Here is a 27,441-nt window from a genome sequence, read left to right on the forward strand (position 1 = left end):
TCTCCGAATGCCTCACCTGAAGGGTCTGAGAAAGCTTTACAAAATCTCTCTGGACTTGTTCACTGACATCTAGTTCCGTCTGCAACCTCTGAGCTTTGTTCTTCTCTTCAAACATTAGTTGTTCAACGGTAACCTACAACATACAAGTTAATGACGATTAATGCTGGGGAGCCACAGGTAAGAACCACTCAGGAAGTCCAGGCAGTTGCAGTTTCCAACTACTAGACAGGAAAGGCCCATTACCTCCCTCTACCCTGTTAGTCTCCCTTTACCTTTATGGGTAAGGGTGCCAGCTGCCTACGCTACTTGCTCTAGGTCCTAAAATGAATTGGGTGTTAGAGCCAAAATAAAAATGAATGGAAGTGCCACACCCCACCCCACCCCCAGCAGCTTGGTGACAGTAATTCATCATCAGAAAGCAGCTGCTGTAAAATCAGTAGTCATCACAGCAACAGGGACAAACTTCAGGGATCTCCTTTGACAACCACAGCAGCCAAGCATCTGCCAGAATTCTCAGTAACATGCCGTGCACAGCCCCGGCTATCTCCAGTCTTCCTTAAAGAGAGTCTTGCCAACTTTCAAAACAGCAGTTTTTGTTTTAACAGGCAAGATGTGATCCTGCTTTTTTTTTAATTGAAGTACCATCAGTCACAGTGTGTCAATTTCTGGTGGACAGCACAATGTCCCAGTCATGCACACACATACATATGTTCAGATTCTGCAATCTTTACACTGCTTTTCTTTTTTTAATTAAATTGCCAACAAAAATATCACCTTAGCAGCAGTTTCTTTCTTTAACTGTTCTTCCAAAGTGATTTTCATCTCCTGAAGGCTCTCAAGCTGTTGAGACTTCTCTCTTAATGTGGACTCCAACTGTAAAATTGAGAGAAAAGCCTGAAACTCATAGAAACTCCCTGTAGGTCACGGCACACCTGTCTGGAGGAGCCTGCAGCCTGGAAAATTACACCCAAGCTCCCAGGTCCTCCTAGGCCTTGTTGCTGGCTATGTTTGGCATGTTCTTCTTACCCTTTAGTATCTCTGGATCTTGTATTTATTTTTCAAGACCTATTCTTCCATTTATTAGGCACGTCCTATATGCTAAGGCCTGGGGATGGGAAAATCAGGACAGACATGGAAGTAACTACAGCATATGGACATGGATAAAGCAGCATTTAACTCTGCCAGAAAAGCTGGGAAGGGCTTCCTTGAAGAGATGACATTTGAGCCTCAGAAGATGAAAAACTTAAAAGCAGAAGGAAAAGGGTAGTAAGGGAGAGAAGGTGAAGACAGGTACACCAAAAAGACGGAGTGGCTGAGGTATAAAAAATGCATTTAGGAACTGTGGCGAGTTCTTGCCACACTGCAGCCCAGAGGGCCAGGGCCCTGGCGGCTGAGGCAGAGGAGCCCAGCTGGGCTAAGGAATACAGACACAGGGGACTGCTGAAGGGCTTGAAACCAGACTGGTTCACAGTTGTTTATAATTTTTAAAGATCACCTTGGTTTCAATAAGAATTGGAAGGGGATAAATTTTGGAGACAGCAAAAGAAGTTAGGCTGTTACAGTACGTCTGAACCCCAGACAGTGGCAGTGGGAGTGGGAAGGATGGGACACGTGAGAACACTGGTGGCTTCTGCCAGTGCAACCCTGACAGCACAGTGGGGGCTGAAGCCAGATCACAGTGGGTTGAGGAGAGACTGGGACATCAGGCAGTGGAGAGGACTCTTTCAAGAACCTTGGGTATAAAGGGGAAGAAAACAGACTGGTAGCTGGAGACAGCAGTGTAATCCAAAGAGAAACTTTCCCCCTACCATCAGGAGACCTCTGAGCACGCTTATGCATAATGGGAAAGACCTATAAAGAAGGAGAAGTTCAAGGTCCACAACTGGAAGGGGAAGATGGAGAGGAGGCCAGGAAGAGACGCTGAGGGCTCCCATCGAAGCACAGGTGCAGTGACAGAAGGCTGGGAAGTAAGAGAACATGTAACTGAGAAGCCAGGAAGCTGAAGGTGGTGCTGCTGATGACAGGGGTGCAAGGCCTTCATGCGCCGAGACTGAGGGGGGGAGGTGAGCGGTGAGTGAAGCAGCCACCGTGAGGAAAGAGAGGGAGACAATGGAGGACAAATGAGAGGCTACAGAGCAGTGCCTGACAGCAGGGCTCCCCACGCCAGGGGCACCAGCGGCCTGGGGCAGAGGCAGACAAGACGGACACCGGGATGAAGCCAGGGCTGGGCGCTATCGAGTGAGGGCGGCACAAGGACAAGGAACGAGAGGACTCGCAGGTGTTGGTAGGAGACTAGTTAAGAGGCAAGCATGTCAGATGCAGCTTAGAAGAAAGAAAGCAAATCCACAAGGAAGTTGCGAAAATCAGGAGAAAAGGAAATGTTCAGGGAATTGAAGGACTGGATGAGGTCCTCAACAGACGGACCTGTGGGAGGAAGTGCTGGGAAGATGGCAGATGGGTCAGGGAGTAGGAGGCTGGACTGAAATGTCAGGAGTGGGCAAAGTGCGGGCAGGAGCGTGGGAAGGAAGGGCAGAGTGGAGGTGAAGGTCACAGAGTCAGTGAACAACGAGACCAGGGAGCTGAACGGTGTCATCTATCAAAAGGTGCTCATGCTGTCTAGGCAGATTCTATGCCAGCTAGAAAACATCACCTGTTTGTAACAGATTTTGTACTTACTTCCACCATGGCTTTAAGTATGTATCATGTCATGACCATACCTGACTGTCCTCCCACCACAGTGGAAGCTCCAGGCTAAGGCACATCTCAGCCCCCCTGGACCCCGTGCAGTCAACACTGAGCGGACTCTCAGTACATGGTCCCCACCATCCTCGTGCCCTTACTCCACTGCACTTTTCCCAGAAGTCCCTTAAGGCAGGGCTCTTGAGTCTAACTTGAGTCTACCGGTTACTGATAGAAGGGATTTGAAACTCATGAAACTCACCTGTCCTTTTTCTACTTTTATTCTTTCTAATTCAGCTTTTAGGCTAGAAATGGAGGCTAGAAGGGAAAAGGAGGGAAATGTTAGCATTTATTATTTTGCATTTAAATTTTTTCTTAAAACCCCCCTTCCTACCATAAGCTCAGTCTCATACAATGAAAGGAACCAAATGTTGTACTGAATGGAGTGGGGGGAGGGGTAGACGGGGGGACCAACACCCCCTTTAACTCCTAATTACTAGATACATCAGAACATCTGGAAATACGGGCTGAGTTTTAGTTCTTTCCTATATTTTTCTGTTTTCCACCTTTTTCACGGCTATGTATTACTTCTTAAAAGCCAGGAAAGGTTTTAATTAGTACCTCCCAGTCTAAACTACATCACTTTCATCTTTACCTATTTCTTCCTTGCAGTTCTCTATTTCTAGCTGCAGAGTTTCCTCAAGATTTTCTTTTAAACACTGCTCTGCTTGAATCTGCTCTTTTAGGAAAAGTATTTCAGCCTTCAGCTTTTCTTCCACGTGATCCGCTGCTGTCCGCACGTTAATGATGTTCTCACGGTATTTTAATACCAACTCTCGCAGTGCCTAGGTTCAAGAAATAAACCGTTATTTCATTTATAGGGTTTATAAGGGTAAAAGAAAATAAACAAAAGAAGCTAAAGATTTTCTGCAACCAGAATTTCAGATTCTGTTTTAGATGGTTCAAAACTTAAGACTTAGAACTCCAACCAACTCATGGCTTCAAGGGGCAGGTGCCATGTCGTGTTAATATTCACTATGTTACAGAAATAAGATAACATGACCAACCAAAAAACGTGTATTGTGAACTACATATTCTTCTCTTAAAACTGTTCCATAAAGAGAAAAACTAAAATGTTAAGTGATTTACCATGTGGGATTCACTGTGAGTAACTTAGACACTTCCACTATTACCTGTTTAAATCTGAGGGGTTAGTGAATGAGGACCAAAAGGACTGAAACTCAAACGCATGTGTGAACTCCAAGAGGACAAAATTTATTTACTTACTCATTTATTCATTCAAACACACACTTGTTAAACATCTACCACAAGCAAAGCACTGTTAGGCCAAAGGCAGGTATGGCAAAGAGTGGCTTTCTAAGGTGATTAGCTGTTTTTCTGTAACAAATTCAGTTTAAATCTTATTTTACTTTTTCCCTAAATTGTAGTTGCCTTCTTTAAAGAAAAAATCCAACTAATTATATCCTAAAGCAACTCTAAAGTAAAAACTCATTCTTAGATAACTATCAAATGTATATATATTAAAGAGCAGCAGGAAAAAAAGTAACTAAAAAACTGTAACAAGAAAAATTTCATAAGAATTATTACTGAAGCAGGTCTCAGAATTAAGGTTTACAGGCTAGACTGGTTATAACCTTCAAGGATTCCTGTACTTTTAAAACTAGAAAACATGGAGAAGAGGAATCTTTCCTGCCAAAAGAGAAAGTGTAACAGAATTGGGAAGCCCTATGCTGACAGCAAAAGTAGACAGGTCCCCAAACTTTCTCTGATGAGAGCAGGCACCAGTTCAGCAAGGAGAATGTCAGGAACCCGAGCTGAGAGCACGAGTTGGAGGAGGGCAGGGAAAAGGAGAGGGGGAGCAAGGAGCCAATGGCAAGACGGGAAACGGACACTGTGTAGATGAGTGAATAAAAACAAAAAATAACAGTCATGCTAGTATCTATTTAGGAAAAGAGAATGAGGTCCAAATTGTAGAGGCTGAATCTCCAGGGTAGAATTAAGGGAAAACTGTTACTTACAAAACCATAAATCTCTGTAATGTTTGATTTTTTAAAAAGTTAACAATTACAAATTTATTGTTTTAATAAAAAAGCAAAAGGATTTTACAAGAAATATTTTTCTGCTTTGTTTTGAAAACTGCTCTAAGAAATCTCAGCTTTGCCTATACTGCAAAGTATTTACGTGTTGTACTGTTTACTTGGGTTTAGCCTAAGATGGTATTTTTTATAATTTGCAAGGTTTTAAAACATATGAGAATAAAGGCTGGAGAAAATTAAGGAGACAGTTATGAATGTCTCAGGGAGAATTCTAATTCTACAGCCCAGATTCACCCAACCACAAAAAACAGAAGTGACTAAGTGTCATAAAGTCACTGGAAGACAAAAGGAGGCTGAGTGTGGTGTACCCTGTACGTGCTATGTAGGTGGAAAAACATCCCAAGGAGCCAGCATGGCAACCCCTTCAAATATGTAATCTCTGGAACATTCTCAATCTGGCCCTACAAGAATAATACAGACCTTCAACTTGGCAAAGGATTCTTAGAAATGACAGTAAAAGCATGAGCAACAGAAGAAAAAAGTAGATAAACTGGACTTTATTAAAATTAAAAACTTTTGTGCTTCAAAGGATACCATCAAGAAAACTAAACAGACAATCCACAGAGTGGGAGAAAGTATCATTTACCTGATAAGGGACTTATAGAGAGAATACATAAAGAACACTTATAACTCTAAAAAGTAAAAAGAAAATAATCCAATTTAAAATTAAGTAAAGGATCTGAATAGACATTTCTCCAAGGAAGATATACAAATGGCCAATAAACACATAAAAGATGCTCAATATTATTAGGGAAACGCAGGTCAAAACCACAGTAAGATGCTACTTCACACCCACCAGAGTGGCTGTAATCGCAAAGTGAGATAACCAATAGTAGTGAGGGGGTGGAGAAATCCTTAAATGATGAAACAGTTCTCATATGACCCAGCAATTTCACTCCTAGGTTTATAACCAACAGAAATGAAAGCATATCTTCATACCAAAACCTGTATGTGAATGTTTATAGCAACATTATTCATAATAGTCTAAAAGTGGAAACCACCCAAATGCCCATCAAGAGGCAAATGGATAAAAATATCACATCTAAAAAAGAGAGACAGACAAATGGATAAACAAAATATTCCTATAGTACAGTATTACTGGGCCATAAAAAGGAACAAAGTGATGATACATGCTGACACGGGCGGACTCTGAAAACCGTAAAAGGTTTGTGAAGGAGGCCAGACACAAAAGACCACAAGCTGTATGAGTCATTCACAAGAAAGAGAGACTGGACAATCTATAGACAGAAAGTAGATTAGTAGTTGCTTAAGGCTTGGGGTGGGAGGACTGGATAAAGGGTGAGGGGTTTCTCTTTTGAGGTGATGAAAATGTGCTAAAAGCTAAAAGTGTGGTGATAGCTATACATTTGAAATATATTAAAAATGACAACTGTACACTTAAATTGGGTGAATTATTTGGTACATGAATTATATATCAATAAAGCCTGTTTTAAAAAAGAATTTGTAGTCATTTCAGAAAACGTACATATTTGCATTTCTGAGCATACAGAGAGTAAGTTACCTCTGCGGTGTCCGGGAGGATGAAGTCCTCTGCTTGCTGCAGTGATACGTGCAAGCTGTGCTTTCCCTGAAGACTGTCATTATCTTTCTGTAACCTCACCAGCTCTTCTGAGACCTGTTCCCGTGACTGCATCAGCACTGCCTAAAACAGAAACAGATATTAACCACAGCCAGAAAGGCAAATCCTATCTGCTGATAACTGCACCAGAGAAAAATAAAGGCCAAACCAAATGAGGGCTGAGGATGGAGGGTACATAATAAAGCTCTGTAAGACCTACAAAAAGCAGCTTAAGAGATTTTTGATTTATAGCCCTTACATATATTCAAGGAGACAGAAAATGAAGCAAGTATCTGAGCTCATTCTCCACTGTTTCTACCAACAGCTTAAAAGTAATGAATTTCTCCATGCACTAGCTGAGTGGACTGGCATCTCTAGCTCATAAAAGAGGCTGACACAATCAGGATGTATCAAATAGAGTGTGTACTCTAAGACAACTCCTGTTTCCTCACAGCATGCATTCCACAGGAAGCAGGGAGACAAAAAAATCAGTGTCTTCCCCTTTCATTACATATACCTATGTTCATGCTCAGGACCACTGTGAATGGCCCAAGGACCCCAATTACTAGAAGCTATCAGAGGCTCTGTGCTTAAGAAATACAGGATGTTTGAGTAACTCATTCTTTTGGGGGGGGGCTTGTTTTTTTCTTTTTGCAGGGAGGAGGTAATTAGGGCTTATTTATTTATTTTTAATGGAGGTGCTGGGGATTGAACCCAGGACCTCACGCGTGCTAAGCACATGCTCTACCGCTGAGCTACACCCTCCCCACTGAGTAACTCATTCTTAAAATGGAACATGCTCCTATATTTTCTGCTCACTTAAGTATAAAACAATTTTAGTATTTCATGTGAATTTATATAACATGAAAGTTATTTCAGCTAACTTAAGTATAAGATAAAATTCTGCAGAAGTATTTCTGCTAATTTTTAGTACTAAGTCATTCAACTTAAACACATAAATGTGGATTAGTCATACGTCCAACATTTATTTAGCAATTACTACTCTATGCTAGGCATTTTGCTGCCTATGGGGAAAACCAGGATAAAAGACAGGCTTTGCTCTGGAGAAGCTAGTGGTGAGGTGAAGGAAAAGATAAGTAAACCCAAAATTACTCAACCATACTACAAGTGCTACAACAGAGAACAGGTACAGCAGTGACAGAAGGACAGAAGGGTACCTAACTGGGGAGAGGGTTCAGGAACATTTCCCAGAGGTGGCAGCTGCATCCTGAAGGACAAATAGGGTGTTGGGAGGCAGGCAAGGTCATGCATACATTTTAGTTAATTCTACAGGCTTTTATTTATTTTAGACCAGAATCAGTTGTGCTTTACGCTCACTTTCAACACATTTACAACAAAGTATTAGCATTCCACTACCTTCTGGATATGAAAGAAGGGAAGGAAGAAAATGTTTATTTTGTTTATTTTTGCAAAGAGGAAAACAGGATAAACCAAAAATAGATTTAAATGATCATGTATGAGGGTGGGTGGGAACAAGGTGAAAGGGATAAGAAATGCAAGGGATAGGACAGGGGTGGGAAAGGGGTAGGAAACTTCTGCGTGTCTATACACTTCTACAGTTCTGACTTACAAATCATGTTGCTTGTTCAAAAAACAAAAAAGTAAATCAAAAAGAAAATCCAGAAATGTAATACATTGTTAGCTCTATTTGTTTCCATTTGTATCAAATTGGTAACAACCACAGAGAGAAAAACCTTGAACACAGTGCCCAGACTGTAAACCCTTACCTGGGATACATTCTAAGGGTACAAAGAACTGCAGTCGTCCCTCAGTATCCACAGGGGATTGGTTCCAAGACCCCCTCCTCCCATACCAAATTCCAGGATGCTCAAGTCACTTACAGTCAGTATCCATGGATGAGGAACCCAAGGATATGGGAGGCCAACTCTACAAAGAAAAGCTGAACTTCACTTAGTAGGTCTACTGCTGGTGGTTGTATCAATGTAGTCATTCTGAAACTATTATGTTCCCACCTTCACCAAGTGATCAAACAACATCACCAATAATGGAACCACCCATCATAACACGCCTCTTGTTATGAACTTTCCACTGAATCATTTCATCCATGTAATATTCTTGCCAAAATGTCTAACTTGAATCTTAACCATGTGGAAATAATCAAGACAAATGTATTCTACAAGGCGAATGGTCTGGGTTCCCCAAAAATGTTAATGTCATAAAAGCCAAAAAAATAAAAGTAGGTGGGTGTTCTAGATTAAAAGAGACTAAACTGACATGACAACAAAATACAATATGTGGTGATTGGTTCCTTGATCAAAAAATTAAAGTTAAAAAAAGTAAAGCCATCCATAAAACAACTGAAGGACTTCTGGGGACAATGGTTACATTTTAAGCATGTAATAACAGTACTGCGATTATGTAGAACAACTTTTTTGTTCTTAGGAGATACATACTGAAATATTTAGGAGTGTCATTATGTCTACAAGGTATTACCAAATGGCTCAGAAAGAGAAACATATATACACATGTAATACACATACATATATAATACCATATGACTTAGGGTTTGTTTTCTTGGTTGTTGTTGTTTTATGTCATCCCTGGAAGGGATGGACAAGAAGCAACTGTGTAGGATCATCCCATTAGGACCAACTGCTGTAATTTACAGATAGCCATCAGATGCAGGGTCCCAACTTTGAGAAAACAGAAGAACGAGGCAAGTGGACCCTGACTGGTGAGGAGGAAGCCCAAATATATATATGAAAGAGACTGAGAAGCAATTGCAAGCATGTAAAAACGTAGCAAAATATTAACAACTGGTAAATCTAAATAAAGACTTTATTAAGTGTTCATTCCATAAACATCTCTAAGTTTTGAAATTTTTCAGAATAAACAGGGGATTTTACCATCCCAACCACTATCAGTGCTCCTCTTCTCTGAAGAAGCATAAGAAACTGAGTTTCTCTTTTCTCCTCAGAGTATGAAGCTTTAAAGGTAATTTCAAAACACAGTAATGTATTAAGAGTTCACAAGACCTCAACCTTAATTTCAACAATTCTTCAATGTCGCCTGCAATACATTTCATTTTAAATGGAATCAACCTGAAACGTGTTAGCAAAGGCAGATGAGTTTTAAAAGATAAAGAGGAAAAAGAGGGGACAGTGTAAGGAGGCTAACCACCACGAAACTCTGTCACTATGTAACAGTGTTTTTGAGATCAATGATTATTATTACATACTCTCTAATTAATGAAAAGATATGAAAATCTCCCTGGGCAATGATCAGAATGAGATGTTTCTCAACAGACCAAGGCTAGTATTTAGGGATCAGCTCAAGGGGCATTCAGACACCTGTCCCATGCCAATCAAAAACAACCTATTACCATATGACTTAGGGTTTGTTTTCTTGGTTGTTGTTGTTTTATGTCATCCCTGGAAGGGATGGACAAGAAGCAACTGTGTAGGATCATCCCATTAGGACCAACTGCTGTAATTTACAGATAGCCATCAGATGCAGGGTCCCAACTTTGAGAAAACAGAAGAACGAGGCAAGTGGAGCCTGACTGGTGAGGAGGAAGCCCAAAGCTGTAGAGCTTCCTGCCAGCTCTTCTTCAGGAAGCTCTCTTCCCCTGTCCCTTTCAAAACTGATGGCCTTTTGGAAGTTCCCCAGCACCACAGTGATTATGGCGCACGTTTTACCGTAACTCCCGTGGAATTAATGAGGTTGTTTTTAAATAAGTTAGCTGCCCAGGAGAAGCACAGTGACCACTCAAAAGCTGCAACTGCTAGCGCTTTGAGAGATTTCTACTTTTACCTTGTATTTGGAAGGGAAAATTAAATGCTGACCCATAGTTTATTCTTTCAGGTTTCTCAAATCAGAAAAATAAGTTAAAGGTTGTGATTCTAGGGGGTCAAAAGGTAGGTTTAAAAAGGAATGTTATCTTTACATAATCTTGTCCATTACTAATGTTCCATAGGCCCTGGAGAACATAATAGTAACCACTTTGGCCAAGGAGATAATGTCATATCAAAGATGATTTCAAGATAGAACAAAAAGGAATATGTTTAAAGTTAATGTTTATTTAAATGTTAACTTACCATCTGTTCCTGAACATCCCTTTTTGCCTGGGAAAACGCCTGTTGCAGCTCTTCAAGTAAGATCTCAGATGCTTGGGCTCTTAGGACAAGTGCAGAGATCTTGAAAGGAAAAAAAAAATACATGCACAGAAAATATACAGCTAGGAATCTGGTTATTCTGAAACTAACCCTTCCATCTCCTGCTTATTTATAATGTCCAAAACTGATTTATTAGTTCATCATAACCCACTCATCACTCATTCAACAGATATGTGTGCATCTGCTGTGCACAAAGCCTCACATACACAGATGACACAAGACAGTACCAAAAGTCCCCAGGGGTCACATGCAGCCGTACATGAACAAGTGGCATTATATGGGTCTTGAGACAGATTTAATCCATGTGACCTACTTACAAATATTACTCTTAAAGTCTTTAATTAAATATCAATAAAAAATTTTAAACTCTGTCCACAAAAAACCCCCACAGTTTAAAGGATAAATGGATCTTCTCTGAACTACCTGCAATCTTCTAAGACTGTTTATTTAAGAGCAACAGACACATGATAAATTCCCTTGAATTGGTTTTAATGTTCCTGAGGAGTTTATGTGAAAGTTGATGACTCATATATAAGAGTTATAAAATCAAAATAGATTTTAGACATTTAAAAAATAATTATTGTCAGAATTCTGCTTCCAGGAGTGGCAGATTAGGTAATGTGAACCAAATTTCCTATTGAGAATTAAGAAAACTAAACAAAAATATGAAAGATATTGATGTGAAGTCATGGGAGAACAAGGCAAAAAAGAATCACAGAGCCAAGAACCACAATGAGGATACCTGGAGAACTGGGTGTAGCATCTGGAAAAACTCCTCTCCAGAAGCACGTGCCAGTTCCAAAAGAAACAGATGCAACAGTGAGATGCTGAGCAGAGCATGTGAGAACCCTAGGACAGGGTGGCAAAAGTCATGAGTCCAAGACCCACCACACAAAGAGATCCCTGGTAAACACCCTATACTTTGGACTGGTTCCCCAAAGAGCCACACTCCAGAGTAAGGGAAGAATTTTAAATAATCCAACCTTCACAACTTCATATAATCTCAATTCCTTTAAACAGACTAAGATGATCCAGGATTGTTACTACAACTAGTTGCCTGTCTCTCGTAAGAAAAATGGCTCTATGCTATTTCAACAACTTTCATATATAATGTGTAGCACTCAAGTAAAAATGCACAAGGAAAAAATATGATTTAAAAAAGGAAATGATAAAAACCAAAACAGATAGTAGAACAGGTCTACCATGAAATCAGATATGTGAATTATTAGCAACAGACTTTAAAATAATTATATTTTATCTGTTTAGAAGTTGAGAACTGCCAGAAAACCGGAAACAATGAAAAAATAACCAAATAGAAATAATGAACTAAAAAAAATCAATTATCCAAATGAAAAATTCAATTGAATAGTTAAACAGATCTTTTTGAGGAGAAATCAGTGACCTAGAAGACAGAGCTGAAGAAGATGAACAAAGACAAAAATGATAGGAAATACAGAAGAAAGGTTAAAGAAGCCATATATAGATGCTATGAGAAAGTCTAACAGATACAAATATTTGAAAGAAACAATGACCAATGGAAATAGCTAGGTAAAGCTAAAAATAAATCTACACAAAAACTCTGTCACTTCACTCCTACATATACTCAAGAGAAATGGGTCCACAGGTCTACCAAAAGACATGAACAGAATGTTAGAAAATGCATTCATTCACAACAGCCAAAAATCAGAAACAATTCAAATATGCCTTAACTGTAGAATGGATAAATGAATCATGGTATATTCATGCAGCAGAATATACACAGCACTAAAATCTAACTACTGATTCACAGAACAATATGGATTAGTCTCACAGACACAATGACCAAACAGACCAGATGCAAAAGGCTATAGACTGTATGATTCCATTTATATGAAGTCCAAGAACAAGCAACATTAAAACATTGCGTTAGAAGTTAGAACACTGACTTATCTCTATGTAGAGGAAGGTGCGGAATTTATTTATTAGTAAAGAGTATGAGTGTATTAGAAATGTTCTATATTTTGATTAATCTATATATATATGATTATTATCCTAGTACAATTCTTCACATATTAAAATGCATCAAATTGTACACTTGAGGTTTCTGCACTTTACTCTGTGTGTGTGTAAATATATATATATAAACAAAAACAAATTTTTAAAGAGACAATTGGCTAAGAATATTCCAATGTAAGACATCAATTAGGAGATCCAAGAAACCCTGTGAACTCCAAACAGCAGAAATATGATGAAAAATACACCTAGGTATATAGCACAGCAAAACTGTTGATAACAAAAGCCAAAAAATGACATCTTTAAAATAGCCAGGGAAGAGGGGAGAGGGTATAGCTCAAGTAGCAGATCGCATGCTTAGCATGAAAGAGGTCCTGGGTTCAATCCCCAGTACCTTCTCTAAAAATAAAAAGATATAAATAAACCTAATTACCTCCCCTGCCAAAAACAAACAAACCAACCCTAAATAAATTAATTAATTAAATAGCCAGGGAAAACAACATTTTACCTTCAAAGGAGCAACAATAAAACTGATAGCTGACTTCTCATCAGAAACATGGAAGCCAGAAAAAATGAAATAATAACTTCTAAGTGCTGAAAGAAAATAATGTAAGTACTCAGAATTCTATACCTTGCCAGAGTAGCCTTCTTAAATGAAGGTGGAAAGAAAAAGATAAGCCTAATAAAAATATGAAAGAATGGAGATCTGGCACTGTCCAGGACGGACTAAGCTCACCAAGGCCTTTCTCTTCCATGATTATAAATAAAAACTCTGGATAAAATACAAAAAGCAATGGTATACTTGAGGACTCTGAAAAATAAGCAAAAGCAAGACAGTTTAGGGAGGGAAATTAAAATGGGAAGAAACAACTTATACAGCAGTTCCTGTCTATTTGTATTTTTCCCCCTACTTTCCTGCCAGCATGAATTTGATAACTGCCCCAGTTAAAGCTGCAACAGTTGCAGCAGCACAGGACACACAACTGTCTTCTGATCACAAGGCCAGGACACGGTCCCTGGGAGTGAAGAGTAGAGCAGTGTTGAGAGGAGACAGCTAGAAAATGAACCCCTGGTTCTGTCCATGAGCCAGCACAGGTCTCACACTCAGCTTTGTGCTACACACACATGGACAGATCCAAAGCAGCACTGCAAAACTTTTAAAAATGAACTGACGTTGGAACTACCACTCACAGAAGGCAAAACAGAACTTACGAACTGAACCTACTCAGGTTAACAGAACCCAGAGTCTCACAATAAAATATTCATAATTTCCAAGATCAATCTAAAAGTACCTGACATAGAAAGAATTAGGAAAATGTGGCCAATTCTCAAGAGGAAAGAAAATCAACACATGCCAACCCCATGATGACCCAGGCTGGAATTATCAGACTTTAACGTAGCTACTGTAACTATGCTGCATGAAGTAAAGGTAAATACTCATGAAACGAATAAAACAAAGTTCTCAGCAGAGAAAAAAACTATTAAAAAAGAAACAAATGAAAAATTTAGTATAAATTACAGCACATAATTTGGTACAAAAATAGACAGACTAATGAAATAAAACAGAGTCCTGAAACGGACCCACACATGCACAATTCACTTGATAGATAACAAATTTACCCTTATCTCCAGCATATACCTAAATGTCAGTTCCAGATGGATTTTAAATATAAATGTGAGTGACTATAAACAATGAAGCTCCTACAAAATATATGAAAATTCTTTTTTTTTAATTGGAGTACAGTCAATTACAGAGTGTCAACCTCTAGTGTACAGCACAATGTCCCAGTCATGCATGTACATACATATATTCACTTTTATATTGAAAATTCTTCATAACCACAGGGTAAGAAAATATTTTTTTAATCTCTAATCATAAAGAAAAGATCAATAAATTTGACTACATTAAAATTAAGAACTTTTGTTCATCAAAAGATGCCATTAAAATAAATGAAAATATAAGGTACTAAGTAGAAGACATTTGGGACACTTATCACCAAAAGGCTCTAATAAGACTATATAAAGAACTCCTATCAGAAAAACCAAAATTGAAAATTAAAAAGAAAAAAAAGACAACCCAGTAGAAAATTAGCATAAGACTTGAGAAGTAATTTCACACACACACACACACACACACACACACACATACACACACACAATGATATCCCAATGGCCAATAGACGTGATAAATACTAAATAACTTAAATAATCTTAAGAGAAATGCAAACTAAGTCATAATGAAACACCATTACATACCCACCAAAAGGTCTATCATTAAAATAACTAATAAAATAGTCTCTGTCATGACTGTGAACCCACAGGAATTCTTCTCATACACTGCTGGTTAGAGTATAAATTCATACAACCACTTTGGAAAACTGGCATTATTATCTACAAAAGGTGACATACATTTTGAACATTTTGACCCAGACATTCCACTCTAGGCATATACCCGGCAGTCACATGTGCAACAAGCCATAAACAGCAATTTCGAAGTAGAATTATTCATAATACCCCAGAACTGGAAACAACCCAAAAACGCTCAACACTAAGATGGACAAATTATGATATTCATACAATGGTACAACTACACAACAATGAAAATAAACAACTGTCACATACACCACGAGTAGGACTCTTACAATGCTGAATGGAGGAAGACAGACACAAAAGAATACATACTATATGATTCATTTGTTAAAAAAACAGACGAAACTAATCTAATGGTGTTAGAAGTTAGAACCATAGTTACTTCTGGGGAGGAAGCAGTAAGTGGAGGGGGAAACTGAGGGCTTCTGGGGTACCAGCTAATGTTCTATTACTTGATCTTGATGGTGGCTACACAGATGTTAGTTCAGATATGTTTGGTATATCTGTATGTATCTAGGTTTTTTCAATGTATTACACTTTTTTAAAGGTCAAAAAGAAGATAACTAGTATCTTTCTTATCAGCAACTTTCTCCTGCAGCAGAAAAACCTAATAAGAATCAAAGGAGAAAGGAGAACCAGAGCCTCCTGGTAATTTACTAGCCAGTTATTTCAAAAGTTTTTTTTTTTTTTTAATCTGTAAAACAAACACCAGAGAAACACCAGTTAGAGATATTTTTTATCTCAGGGAAAACAGAACTGCCAAATCTTCAGGGCAAGAAAGAAACATTACTGTTTTCAGAATTCTTTTATTTGAACAACCCAGTAATCTCCCATGGGTCACAATCTAAAAACCCTCATTTACCTGGTGACTTGAATCTTCAGTGCTCTGCTTTATGAAGTCTTCCAGTTCCTGTTTATCTTTCATTGTCTTCTCTAACTGGTCATTTGCTTGTCTTAGCATCACCTGTAGTTTTTTCACCTGAACAATTTTAAATTTAGTTAGACGGAAGCACCAGAATTCTTTCATAAATTTAAAAAAAAATCCCTAATTCCAGAAACTTTTAAAATCTAATCTTTTTTTCCTGAGAAACGGATTTCTCCATTTGGGGAAAAAAAAAAAGAGAGATGAAATACTTCATTCAATGACTACTGTGCTTTAACAGTTAAATCATTTTTCACATCCATTATCGCATTTGAAAATATCTGCTTTTCTTCCCAGGTTCTCTAGGCTAGGGCAATGGCCTCCCTGACTCTATTCTATCCTCTGCTTCCAATCTACTATCCACACTAACACAATAAATATTTCTAAAACAAAAGTCAAATCTTATTTCCCTACTTGAAATCCATAAATGCCTCCCCAAATCTTCAGGGTAAAATTTAAATCCATCAGTCATTACCCCTCCCTCAATGATCTCATCATGGCCTTCCCTTTGTAGCTTCCTCTCCCACTATTTTCTCTCTTTCCCCCACCCCCCACACAAATACATCAACTATTCACATTTCTTAGAACACATCATCTTCCTTTATAAATGCCCCTTTGTACATCTTTCCTCTCCTTGAATACTCTTTCCCCACTTCTTTTCCTAATTTTTACTCCAGCACTAAAACAAACTTTAGCTCAAATGTTACCTTCCCTGAGCCCATAGTTAAGTCAAATGGTTCTACCCTCCCCTAGTTAGTTCTACGTTGAACTGATAGTTGACTTGCAACACTGAGAGCTGCCAATGGGCAGTACTGTGTTCTATCCGTATCTGAATACCCAGAACCCAGCAAAGTGCTTGCACAGATGAAGCAAGAGTAAAAGGTCTACTGAACTGACTATGGAATGCAACACAGTGCATTCCCACACTACACTATCAGAAGCCAACTATATTAGCTTCACAAATAGCTTTGGGAATTTACTTTTGAGACATCTACAAAAAAAGCGTATGTGGAGGAAATTAATGCCAATGTCATTTGAAAACAATAAACCATCATTCTAATCTGTTTAAGCTTATTTTGAAAGACTAGGGTAATAATTTTAATAATAATCAACAATTTAGAAATGTAAGGAAAAATTATCTTATTTTTTTTTACATATACTTTCACAAGCCTAATCTCATGAAATTCTACGTTATTTCCTAAATGTTACCAAGGAGCCCTTTATTAGGTACTGTATTTGGAAAGGCACTTACCAATCTCAGCACACCTAATCTACAAAATCTTAATTTCTGTGACCGTGTAAAATAACCTTAATCAATTCAACAAATTTATGCAATGAAGATTCCAAATACTGATTAATATAATATCCAATTAAGCTTTTATTTGATTACAGGCAACAGTCAACCTCTTATCTCCCTGAATCTCCTTATCATAAAGCCCTTTCCATGTGTTATTCATAACAATAACATTTTTAGGCCTTGGGCAGAAGGAACAGGTTGGGAGGGGAGACACGCCAGCTGAGCTGACCTGTGTGGTGTTGGGGAATCTAACCAAAGACACAAAAGCAGAAGTTGTACAGTGTGCTCCCATTGGACATGTAACTGACATTGCATATGCCAGATTATTCAGATTTAACAAGACGGATACACGTCATAAAGCAAATGGGAGGGGAGAAGCAAGTAATTCTGCACCTCCAATGAAAACGACAACAGCTCACCAATTTTGTACACCCCAAAGAAACTCACCTGGTCTCTTGTTTCAGCCTCCTGAATCTGAATTCCTTGTAACTGCTTTTCATAATTGGAACACATATCACAACGCCTACCGAGTTTATTTCCAGCATTATGTACCTGAAGGGCACCAAAATTACCTCTTATCAGGCAGAACAATGTAAGTCTACATTGAGGAACACAAGCACAGTCTCAGTTATGTTACTTGAAGTAGAAAATGGAATAGACAACTTATTCAGGGACTCAGGGCAAGTAGGTACAACAGAGAGCTGGACTCTAAAAAGTCATAAGCTCCAATACAAGTATGACAGAAAGACAAGGGACACAACTTTATCACCAAGAGGCTAAGAGACACAAAACACCACATTTGAGGGAAACACAAGGAAGCAAAAGGTACTACACCGTGGCACCCACAATCTAAACCAACACTACCCAACCAAGACGGGGGCTGGGGGACGGGTGAGTGCCAATTAACCATTTCACCAGCTCCAGTTACAAAGTAGGTATGAAACTATTAAGTAGCACCTTCTCACAAGCTTTGCATGAGACCAAGGAGAAGAGGTTCTTTCAGGCTTAGTAAGCTGTTTCACTTACTAATCAACAGCTTCCTTAAAAGAAGTAGCCCTGGGTAAAAGAAAGCACTGGAAGTCAGAAAACCTGGATCCTAACCCAAGTTTTGCTACTAAATCAAAGAGGAAACTTGAGGACTCACTTGACCTTTCTGAGCCAGTTTCCTCACCTGTAAATTGGAGAAAATCATGCCCTGATTGTTTCACTATTACCACAAAGCTCAAAGAGAAGAGGTATGTGAAAAGGTTTTGTAATCTGCAAAGCACCATGCAAATACATATCTAAGTTTTTATCTCCTAATCTTACTTCTGAGTTTGTAAATAATATTAGGAGGAAATTAACCTCATTAAAAGTTGCCTTCTTTTCTCTCCCGTATTTTCCACCCCTTCCTTTCACTCTCAGCATCAACTGCTAATAAGCATTTGTACTTTAGACCTCAAGGAAAAATTGAAGAGGACTGAGATTATAGAAAACAGTAAAGCAAACCAAACTCAGGCTACACAAACTCAGCTATCCTATTCAGGCAGATTGCTCCAACTTCAGGGGTGTGACTTCAGGTGGAGAAGTTCACACTCAACGTGATCAGATAGTAAGTTCACTTTTCTGTCACAATTACCTGGAACAGCCAAAGCAGACAATGACAAGTGTCAGACAACATGGGCTAAAACTTTCTGCCAACAGGTGCATGCAATGACTCCAGGGATGATCTCTTGAATGAACAACAAATCCAGAGCTAACCAGTATCTCTCAAAGTGAGCAAGAGGAAAAAAGTCAAGCAGCTAACTCACCTCTTTCTGCAGGAGGTTCCACTCGGTCTCACTGACTAAGCGGTAACCGCTGGGGGACACGTAAGCGCTTTCCATTCCCTGGGTGACGCTGGAGAGGAGGGATGCCGTCTCTTCTTGTTCTGGCGTCATTGCCTTGATTGCTCTCTCCTGGTCTTTGGTTAACATAAACCCACTGGGCATTTGCAGTGACCCAAGGGAGGCAGTATCAAAGTTCTCAGACACCGAATCTGCTCCAACCAGTGGTCCAAAATCTGATTCGTCCAGGTTTCCAGCAGATTTTGCTTTGCAGTTATAGCCTAAAGCTTTGGATTGCAGGGAGCCTGAGGTTCCCAAGCTATCTGTAGACTGTGCTCTCCTGAGTCCATCTTTAAACATGTCATTGTCCGATTTACTGAATGGATCCCCAGATGGCAACAGTAAGTCTGCATCTAAGGAATGGACCGAACCATGGGTGCTATCTAAATGCTCCTAAAATGTGAAAACATATTGCCAAGTTAGACAATTCTTGTTATTTTCAAAGAGAAAAACTATCATACTTTATATTTTGCTGCATATTACTCATGATAATCATTAGTGTCCTGCCTCCTTACATTCACTGAACAAACATTTACTGAGTGTCTTCTATATGCTGGGCACTAAACCATGCACTCAGGATACAACTGTGAGCAATCTTTGGCCTCAAGATGCCTTCAGTTTCATGAAAAAAATAAACAAGTAAACAGGCTTTTAGAATATCATATTTAATAAAATGACAGGCTACAGCTATGTACTGAATGCTCTGGGAGCTCAAGGAGAGGAATTCAGCCCAGACAAAGGAATGAGGGAAGGTCTCCTGAAATTCAGTGTTGGCTATACTGAACATGAGATGCCTGCTGTATATCCAAGTGGAGATATGCACCCAGCAGAGGGATACAGAGGTCTTCAGACAGAGACAGGGGAGTCACCACCATATAGTAATACCTAAAGCCACAGCAGCAAATCAGAACACTTAGGATGAGGAGGGTAAGTAGGATGAGATGAAGGCCAAGGGCAAGACCCTGAGAAACATCAATTTTGTCCATTTTCAGGATGGGCAGAGGAAGGAGTAGCCAGAATAGAAGGGAAATAAGAATAATGCTGTACACTGGAAACCAAGTTCAAGCAAGGTGTGATCAACACATTAAATAAGGGGTGCGCTAAGTGAAAGACGCCAGACACAAAAAGGTCACATATGGTGTGATTCCATCTATATGAAATCTCCAGAACAGGAAAATCCACAGAGACCAAAAACAAATCAGTGGCTGCCAGAGGCCGAGGGGAAAGCAAAGGAGAGAGTGACTCCTTAATGATACATGGGGGTCTCCTTTGAGGGTGATGAAAATGTTTTGAAACCAGACACAGGTAATGGCTGCACACTATAAATGTACTAACAGCCAATGAATTACACACTTTACACAGTTAATTTTTGGTTATGTGAATTCCATCTCAATTTTTTTTACACATGGTGCAGCATAGTTCCAAAGTATTGTTAAATGCCATTCCTTATAAATGAACTGAAAAAGACTGAAATACAGATTTTTTTTAATGTTTTAAAAATATTCTTACTTGGCCCCAGAACCTTCATTAAATAAATAAACAAACCTAATTTACCCACCACCACCACCCCTGCCAAAAAAAAATTCTTACTTGGTATAATAAAAAGTTGACAAATTTTATGTTAATTACTCCATTTCTTTCTTTTTGAAGGTTTTTTTTAACCTGCAAAATTAAGACGGCCGAGGGACACAAATCTGGTACATACCGAGCTAGCTACGGCAAAGATCCCAAACAAACATCCTAAAAACACTGGAATGAAAGCCCATTGTGTCACCTTACAAAGGAAGTTGACATCTAACGCTATCAAATACAATGCTACTGTGACACCAAAAAGGGAAGAGGATAAGGGCAAAAAACCTGTGAGGGCCATTTAAAACATACCAGCTTCCCATGCTGACAACAGTATGCACAAGGAACATATACTTCTAGGGGACAGTAAACTGTTTCAAGGTTTCTGAAAGATGATTCAATAACATGTTCTAATACCTTAAAAGATGTACGCTCTTAAATTCAGCAGTTCTTTTCTCATGAACTTATACTAAGGAAGTAATCAGGTAAATACATAATAATTTGTATATAAGGAAGAATTACATATAGTGGCATTATGGCATTATTCATAATTACGAAAAAAATTTTTACTAGTGAAAAATGAATAACTTGACTATCTGTTAGTGTGTTAATCATGTTCATTTCTGTATTTTATGTTTTTGACATTTTGAAGGCCTTGTTGGCCACAGAGACTGCCTCTCCCAAGCCAGCTAATTCCTAGAAATAATAAACAACTTGCCTATGAGTATATCTTTCATATCCAAATTAACCAATTCCAAATCCATACCCTGCAAACAACTCTGTTATCTAACTCTTATACATCAAGCCAGTATTTCCCCTACCCTAAATCTGGCCAGGCATCAGAAAACTGAAGACAGGCTCTACGCCACAAAACCCACCGGAGTTATTCAAACCAGCCAGTCCTATGCTCTTTACCCTGCTCTGCCTTTTCCTCAAAAAACCCCAATAATGGCTGTGGTCTACACTTTCCCCTTGCCCGCCCTTCTGCCTCACGACCAACTCTGGTGCTTCTCCACGTGGGTCTGCACGATATGCCATGACTCTCATTTCTAGAGGGACTGTAACATTCAACTTTTCTTTCAATGGCATTAACCTCTCTGTGTCATCACTCAGTCACCTTTACAAACTAAAACCTGGCCACAAATCAATCTGTAGGAAATTAAGGAATTATGTTAAATTTACATGTCAGCCATTAAATATCACTTTAGGGGAAAACATTTACTGATGTGATAAAATCTTTAAAGATAGATTTAAGTGGGGGGGAAATGTACATAAAACATTACGTAGAGTTACAATCTGGATTATGTTTTAAAAGTAGAAATAGAAACACACACATTACCTTTGGAAATGAAAAAAGAAAAAGAGGGAAAGAAGAGGTACATACCAAAATGTAAGTGGTGGCTATCTCTGGGTAGCAGAACTATCAGTTATTTTTATTTTGTATGACTCTCTGTACTTCCCAAATTTTCCATAATGAACATACACTACTTTTGTAGTGAGAAAAGCATATTCTAAGCATCTGGTTAAAGAAGATATAAGATCCTACAAATTTTAAATGTCTTTAGCAATAAGTCTGACTAACTCTGTAAAGCATCCCATATTAGCTTTAAATCAATAGGCTAAAGTAAACTGGCATGACTCTCAACACGAAACAAGCACATTCAACATTCAAACTGCAAAATATCAGATCTGAAAGTCTGTAAGATATTTCAAATGTCAGGAAATAATGTTACGCATAATATATATAGTATAAATCTGTTAAAACAGGAAAAAAAAATTTTAGCACTTCATTATAAATCACAACAAATCTTCCTTTCCTGTTTTCCTGTTAAAATATTTTTTGAAAAGTTTGAAACTTTCCCAAACATTCCTGGACATAGGACTGGATGATGCAGAAATCATATGATGTTTGGCAGTACCCAAAAACTGAGACACTCTCTTGGAAGTCTAACTATTAAAAAAATGCAAAGCAGAATCAGGCCAAGATTCTCAGGGTATGATCCAAGAGAATGTACAAAAACAATTACATCATACTTTTCAAACGTCCACTAGGATTTTTAAAGCATTTTTTTCAATGTCAAATAATCCATAAACGTGGAAATATGAGCCATCAGGAAGTAGATTATACATGGCTCAGTGTAAATCTACAAACTAACAGAAACACGATAATTTTCAAAGTGAGAAAAGACCCTTATCCAGTTTAACAGAAACTGGTTCACCAAGTGGAAAAAGGAGGAAGGGGTGGGGAAGTGAATATGAGATTTGAAACAGCGGGGACAGTATAAACAGTGTGTATGAGCATGGCCAGCTAGCAGAAAGGTCTGGCTGGACCCGATGAAGTGGAGAGCATGGTTAAGGCTAGAAGGGTCACGTAACTGTGAAGGCCCTTGTATGGCAGGCTGGGGACCTTAGTTTTTACCCTAATGGCAACTAACAGAAGCATTTCCTTCCCTGAAGAGGGGATTATCAGCTTGAGTCTTGAAGGATGAACAGAAGGATTCCATAACTCAGAAAGGCAGAGGGAGGTGAGCATTCCAGGTGAAGGAACTAACATGCAAGGCGGAGAGCAGAGCACAAGACAACAACCAATGCGGCTAAAACAGGGTCTTGACTCTGAGTGAGGACCTTGCACTTAATTCCATAGGTAATGGGAGTCAGCGGTAGTTCTGAAAAGGGGAGTAGTCTGACTACAGCTGCACATGAGAAAAACAACTCTGACAGTAATGCTGAGGGTGCAGTGGAATGGGACTGACCGAAGACAGGAAACGTAACAAGGAGACCCTCTCACAGCGTGGGTGAGAGGTGCTGAAGCCACAGGAGCATCACTTCATCTTTCCACCTCCAGGTCTCTCTACTCTACCTGAAATGTCCCACCCACCCCGTCACAATCTGCCAACCCCTACCCTGTCCTCAGGGCTTACGATCTATTACTTGTTAATACTCAAGTACATGCTACAGGGGATTAAGTGTTTCAACACTGTAGACAATCTCTTTTAAACAAAAGCTCAAAGTATTAGCAACATTTATTATTCATATCAATTTGCAGATAGTATTTACATTTTCTTCTGTTGTTTTAATTGTGGAACCCTAGAGAAAAGAACATCTGTTTCACAGACCGTGAGGGAAACTGCAACGCACTTCTAACAGTCCTACCGATAATGCTGTAAAAACAACTGAAAACAAGTAACATCATTGTGCTACTACGCACTTCCCATATGAACAATGCAACTGACTGATAGATGAGAAGTTAAAAATGTTAACATCACGTATACAGTGATTTTAACTACAGATTCACTGTACCTCCTCATTTGACAACTGGGCTGAAGGTTCTTCGTGAGTTAAAGCACACACTACTGGTATTTTTACTTCTTCCTCAACATCTGTTTTTTTGGGATCCTTTCTCTTATTAAGTCTTTGTTGTTCATCTTCCTCCTAAAAGTCAGGAAGAAAAATATATATATATTACCCAGGTAATCTATACTTAATGATTCATAAAGTTATTTAATCATTCAAAACAAATAAAAAAGAACAGAGTTTTATGATAAGAAAAAACTGGACACTGAAATTTGTTTTATAATCACATCTAAGGACATCTAGTCACAATAAAATGTTTTTATACTATGTACAAAAAGTATGAATCCTGGTGTAAAAAAAAAATCAGGAAAAAGCTTCTAAGAAAAGTATACCACGTGAAAGGCAAAACAAAAGAAAGCAAATCACCCCCTCTTCTTCAAGTGATCTGAGAAAGAGAATTTATATAGAATGTTCCTTCAAGTTATTGTGGAAAACAAACAGGAAAAAGTTAACAATTCCATATCCGTTAGAAACATGTACAAATGTGTATGAAATACAAAGGAATGACTGAAGATGATGTAATATTCGACTCAACAAAGATGAATAAGACACCCTCAGTGCCTCCCACAAAACAGTCTAGTGGGGAGGGACAACACACAGTCACATTACTACACACGTATGTACAAGGTTCTACAGGAGAAAAAAAACAAAGATTTCATCTGAGAGCTAGAAGAGGGGCCCAAAGAAGGTAACACTTCAGCTGGATCTTGAAGAATCAGTCAGATGAGTCTGTCAATTGTGTGAGAGGAGACAAGCAAGGGTTCCAGGGAGAAAGGAAGCGCGTACGAAGGCACGGGGCACTGAAGGGCAGACACGTAGGAAGGTGCTGAAGAATCTGATGTGACTGAAAAGGGGGCAGGCACATGAGTAGTGAGGGGCATGGAGAAGGGGCTAGTGATTAAGTGCTTACTATGAATTCAGAGATTGGATCAAGCCTCAGATATGCCATTTCCTAACCTCACTGGAAAGTTTTGTTGTGTGTCTGTCTGTTTTGGGAACCACATGAGACAAAGGTTTATATATAAAGCCTTTTAGCACAATGCTGGCATATATTGGCCTTAAATGACCAGTTTTAATTGGCAGCAGGAAGAGCATGATTAGATCTGTACTTTAGAATCTAAATCCTTAAGTTGACTGTCTACATACAAGACGAATGAATCAGAATCAAGAGACAGAAATTTTAAAAGGAAATTTCTGAAAAAATCTGAATTAAATTACACAAGATAATTTAAAATATTTCTTACAATACCTAGAAAAGCATCTACATAGCTATCCTAGGGAAATACCTGCACATATAAACAATGTAGAACAGAGTATTAGGTGCAACACTGTTTGAAATGACAGACAAAAAAAAAAAAAGAAAGAAAGAAAGAAAGAAACTATCTAGACGCCCACTACAAAAAGAAGAATGAAATCAGTTACAGTATAACCAGTTAACAAAACTAAGACAGAACTCTGATGTGAAGATACATCCAAGATGATCCTTATGAGACATATAAATTACAGAATAATTACTTACACTATGATACCAGATGTATGGGTAGGGGAGGGGGAAATATACACTTTTATAAACACACAGAAGTGGTCTGGAAGACTACTTTCCAAACTGATCACATCTGTTTACAAAAGTAGTTACTTTTGGGAGGGGCGATGTGTGAGACGGTACTTTATCACTTTATACAAACAAAAGATTTTTAACCTGAGGATGTATTTGTTTTATTCACGTACTTTAAAAAATTTCTTTTAAGCAGGAAGAAAACAAGGTCCTGGGTATGCAGCACTCTAGACATCTGCCTTTTCATATCACTCAGCCTCTCCATCCCCACCATCACCTTCTAATAAGGCTTTTAGAGCAATTTCACAAAGGACATGGCCTGGCCCAACATAATTCAGGAGCCCTAGGAGAACTGGACAGACCCGTAGACAAAAGATTTTCACAGAAATATGCACTGCTGCATCCTGTAGACTCTGAAGAGGATCATTTCTAGTTTCCTTCCCCCCAGACAAGGCCATTTTAAAGTTGAAAAACAAAATCCCTCAAATGCAGCTATTATGTTTTTTGAAATGGTACACATGGCTTTGTTTCAGGCTTAAGTCAATCTATAATATGCATAAAGTAATGCAATCATGTGTGAGCTGGGGAAATTTATTAACAAAACAAGTCCTACAGAACTGCTATTCACCTGATCTTTCTTCTTTAGTTCTTCAACTTGTCGGAGCTGTTCTGAAGTTAGCACAATTTCCATTCGCTGCATGTCCCGCATCAGCAAACGCTGAGATTCCAGGAACTGGTCATTGGCTTTCTGCCACGTGTGTTTTAACTGGTTATGTTGTTGTCGCTCTTGCTCCAAGAGATGGCAAACTGTTTAGGAATCCGCCAATCAAAAAAACTGTATTTTAATGGTAGGCAATTTCTTTAACATAGGACTACTGGACCAGATCTGGCTGGTGGTGACTCCGGTGTCAGATTCTGCCTCTGACAAGAACCCAGGGGCAACCTGTTGTTGGACAAGGCAACTGTCCCCATACCACCTCTCTAAGCAGAGTCTCCCAAAGTGTGCTCCTAGGAAGAGGAATGTGTGAAAAAAAGATTTCTGTGCTCATTAAGTTTTGGAAACCTTGGGTTAAAAACTTTTCTTTAAGGATTTATTTACTACTGCAGGACTTTGAACTCAGGGTCTTAAGCATGTCTATGTTCTCTTGTAAGTTGATATAAAATACAGTATCTCCCAAATTTACTTGAACAAAAAATTCTTTCCATAGTGCCCTTAACAAGTGTTCTAGGGAATACACTTAGGGAAACATTGCTCTAAAGGCCAAAGGTACAGTAACTACTCCTAACTGTCTTTAGAACATTCTGATAAATGTTATCCAGGAATCCTTCTTGAGTCCATTTAGTTTTAACCTCTCAGGAGAAGCCAAAGAATCTTCGTAAATGCTTGTGTTGTTGATACTCATCAGCGTGGCCATCTTCTTCGGAGAAAAAGAGCAGAAGGTATCATCTATCTGCCCATCTACCCAGTCACCCAAGCCAGAAACCAGAGAAACAACTCATACTTCTGACTGTCCTCACCCAAGACATTCAGCTGTGACAGGGGCCTTCTAAAGCTGCCTCCTGTGGGGTATGACGTGCACCTTCCGCCTCTGCCTTAGATTTAGGACTCAGACAGCCACAACAGGAGCCCTCTTATTACTCTTCCTGCCATTTGTCTGGCCCTCTCTAGTCAACCCTCCACACTGCTGGTAAACTGAACTTTCTAAAAGAGAAAACATTACCACTCTGAGGTTTAAAACCTTTCAGAGAAGCCTAACACAAAAGGCCACATATATAATCCCATTTATACAGAAGTCCAGAATAGGCAAATCTAAGGGACAGAAAGTAGATTAGTGGTTGCTAAGGACTCGGGGGGAGAAGAGAATAGGAAATGACTGATAATGGGTAGGATTTCTTTTTGGAGTAATGAAAACGTTCTGGAATTAGTGGTCACAGTGTACAATTTTGTGAATATATTAAAAAAAAAAAAACACTGAATCAGACAC

At 38.8% G+C, this 27,441-nt stretch overlaps 1 protein-coding gene across 6 annotated transcripts in view; it reads right to left on the minus strand.

Moving 5' to 3' along the window:
* Window positions 1-27,441, minus strand: part of RABEP1 (rabaptin, RAB GTPase binding effector protein 1) — a 175,377-nt gene that overhangs the window by 3,429 nt on the left and 144,507 nt on the right. For all 6 annotated transcript variants that reach the window (XM_032498489.1, XM_032498486.1, XM_032498484.1 and 3 more), the window contains 11 exons: window positions 26,085-26,263; window positions 23,848-23,979; window positions 18,904-19,371; window positions 17,561-17,665; window positions 15,757-15,873; window positions 10,455-10,553; window positions 6,319-6,459; window positions 3,335-3,524; window positions 2,942-2,997; window positions 775-873; window positions 17-133 (listed from right to left, as the gene is read on the minus strand). In XM_032498489.1, the coding sequence (XP_032354380.1) occupies window positions 17-133; window positions 775-873; window positions 2,942-2,997; window positions 3,335-3,524; window positions 6,319-6,459; window positions 10,455-10,553; window positions 15,757-15,873; window positions 17,561-17,665; window positions 18,904-19,371; window positions 23,848-23,979; window positions 26,085-26,263 (1,703 nt within the window). The remainder of the gene's footprint in view (window positions 1-16; window positions 134-774; window positions 874-2,941; window positions 2,998-3,334; window positions 3,525-6,318; window positions 6,460-10,454; window positions 10,554-15,756; window positions 15,874-17,560; window positions 17,666-18,903; window positions 19,372-23,847; window positions 23,980-26,084; window positions 26,264-27,441) is intronic.

Source organism: Camelus ferus, chromosome 16 (assembly GCF_009834535.1).
Source record: "Camelus ferus isolate YT-003-E chromosome 16, BCGSAC_Cfer_1.0, whole genome shotgun sequence".
Classification (NCBI taxonomy): Eukaryota; Metazoa; Chordata; class Mammalia; order Artiodactyla; family Camelidae; genus Camelus; species Camelus ferus.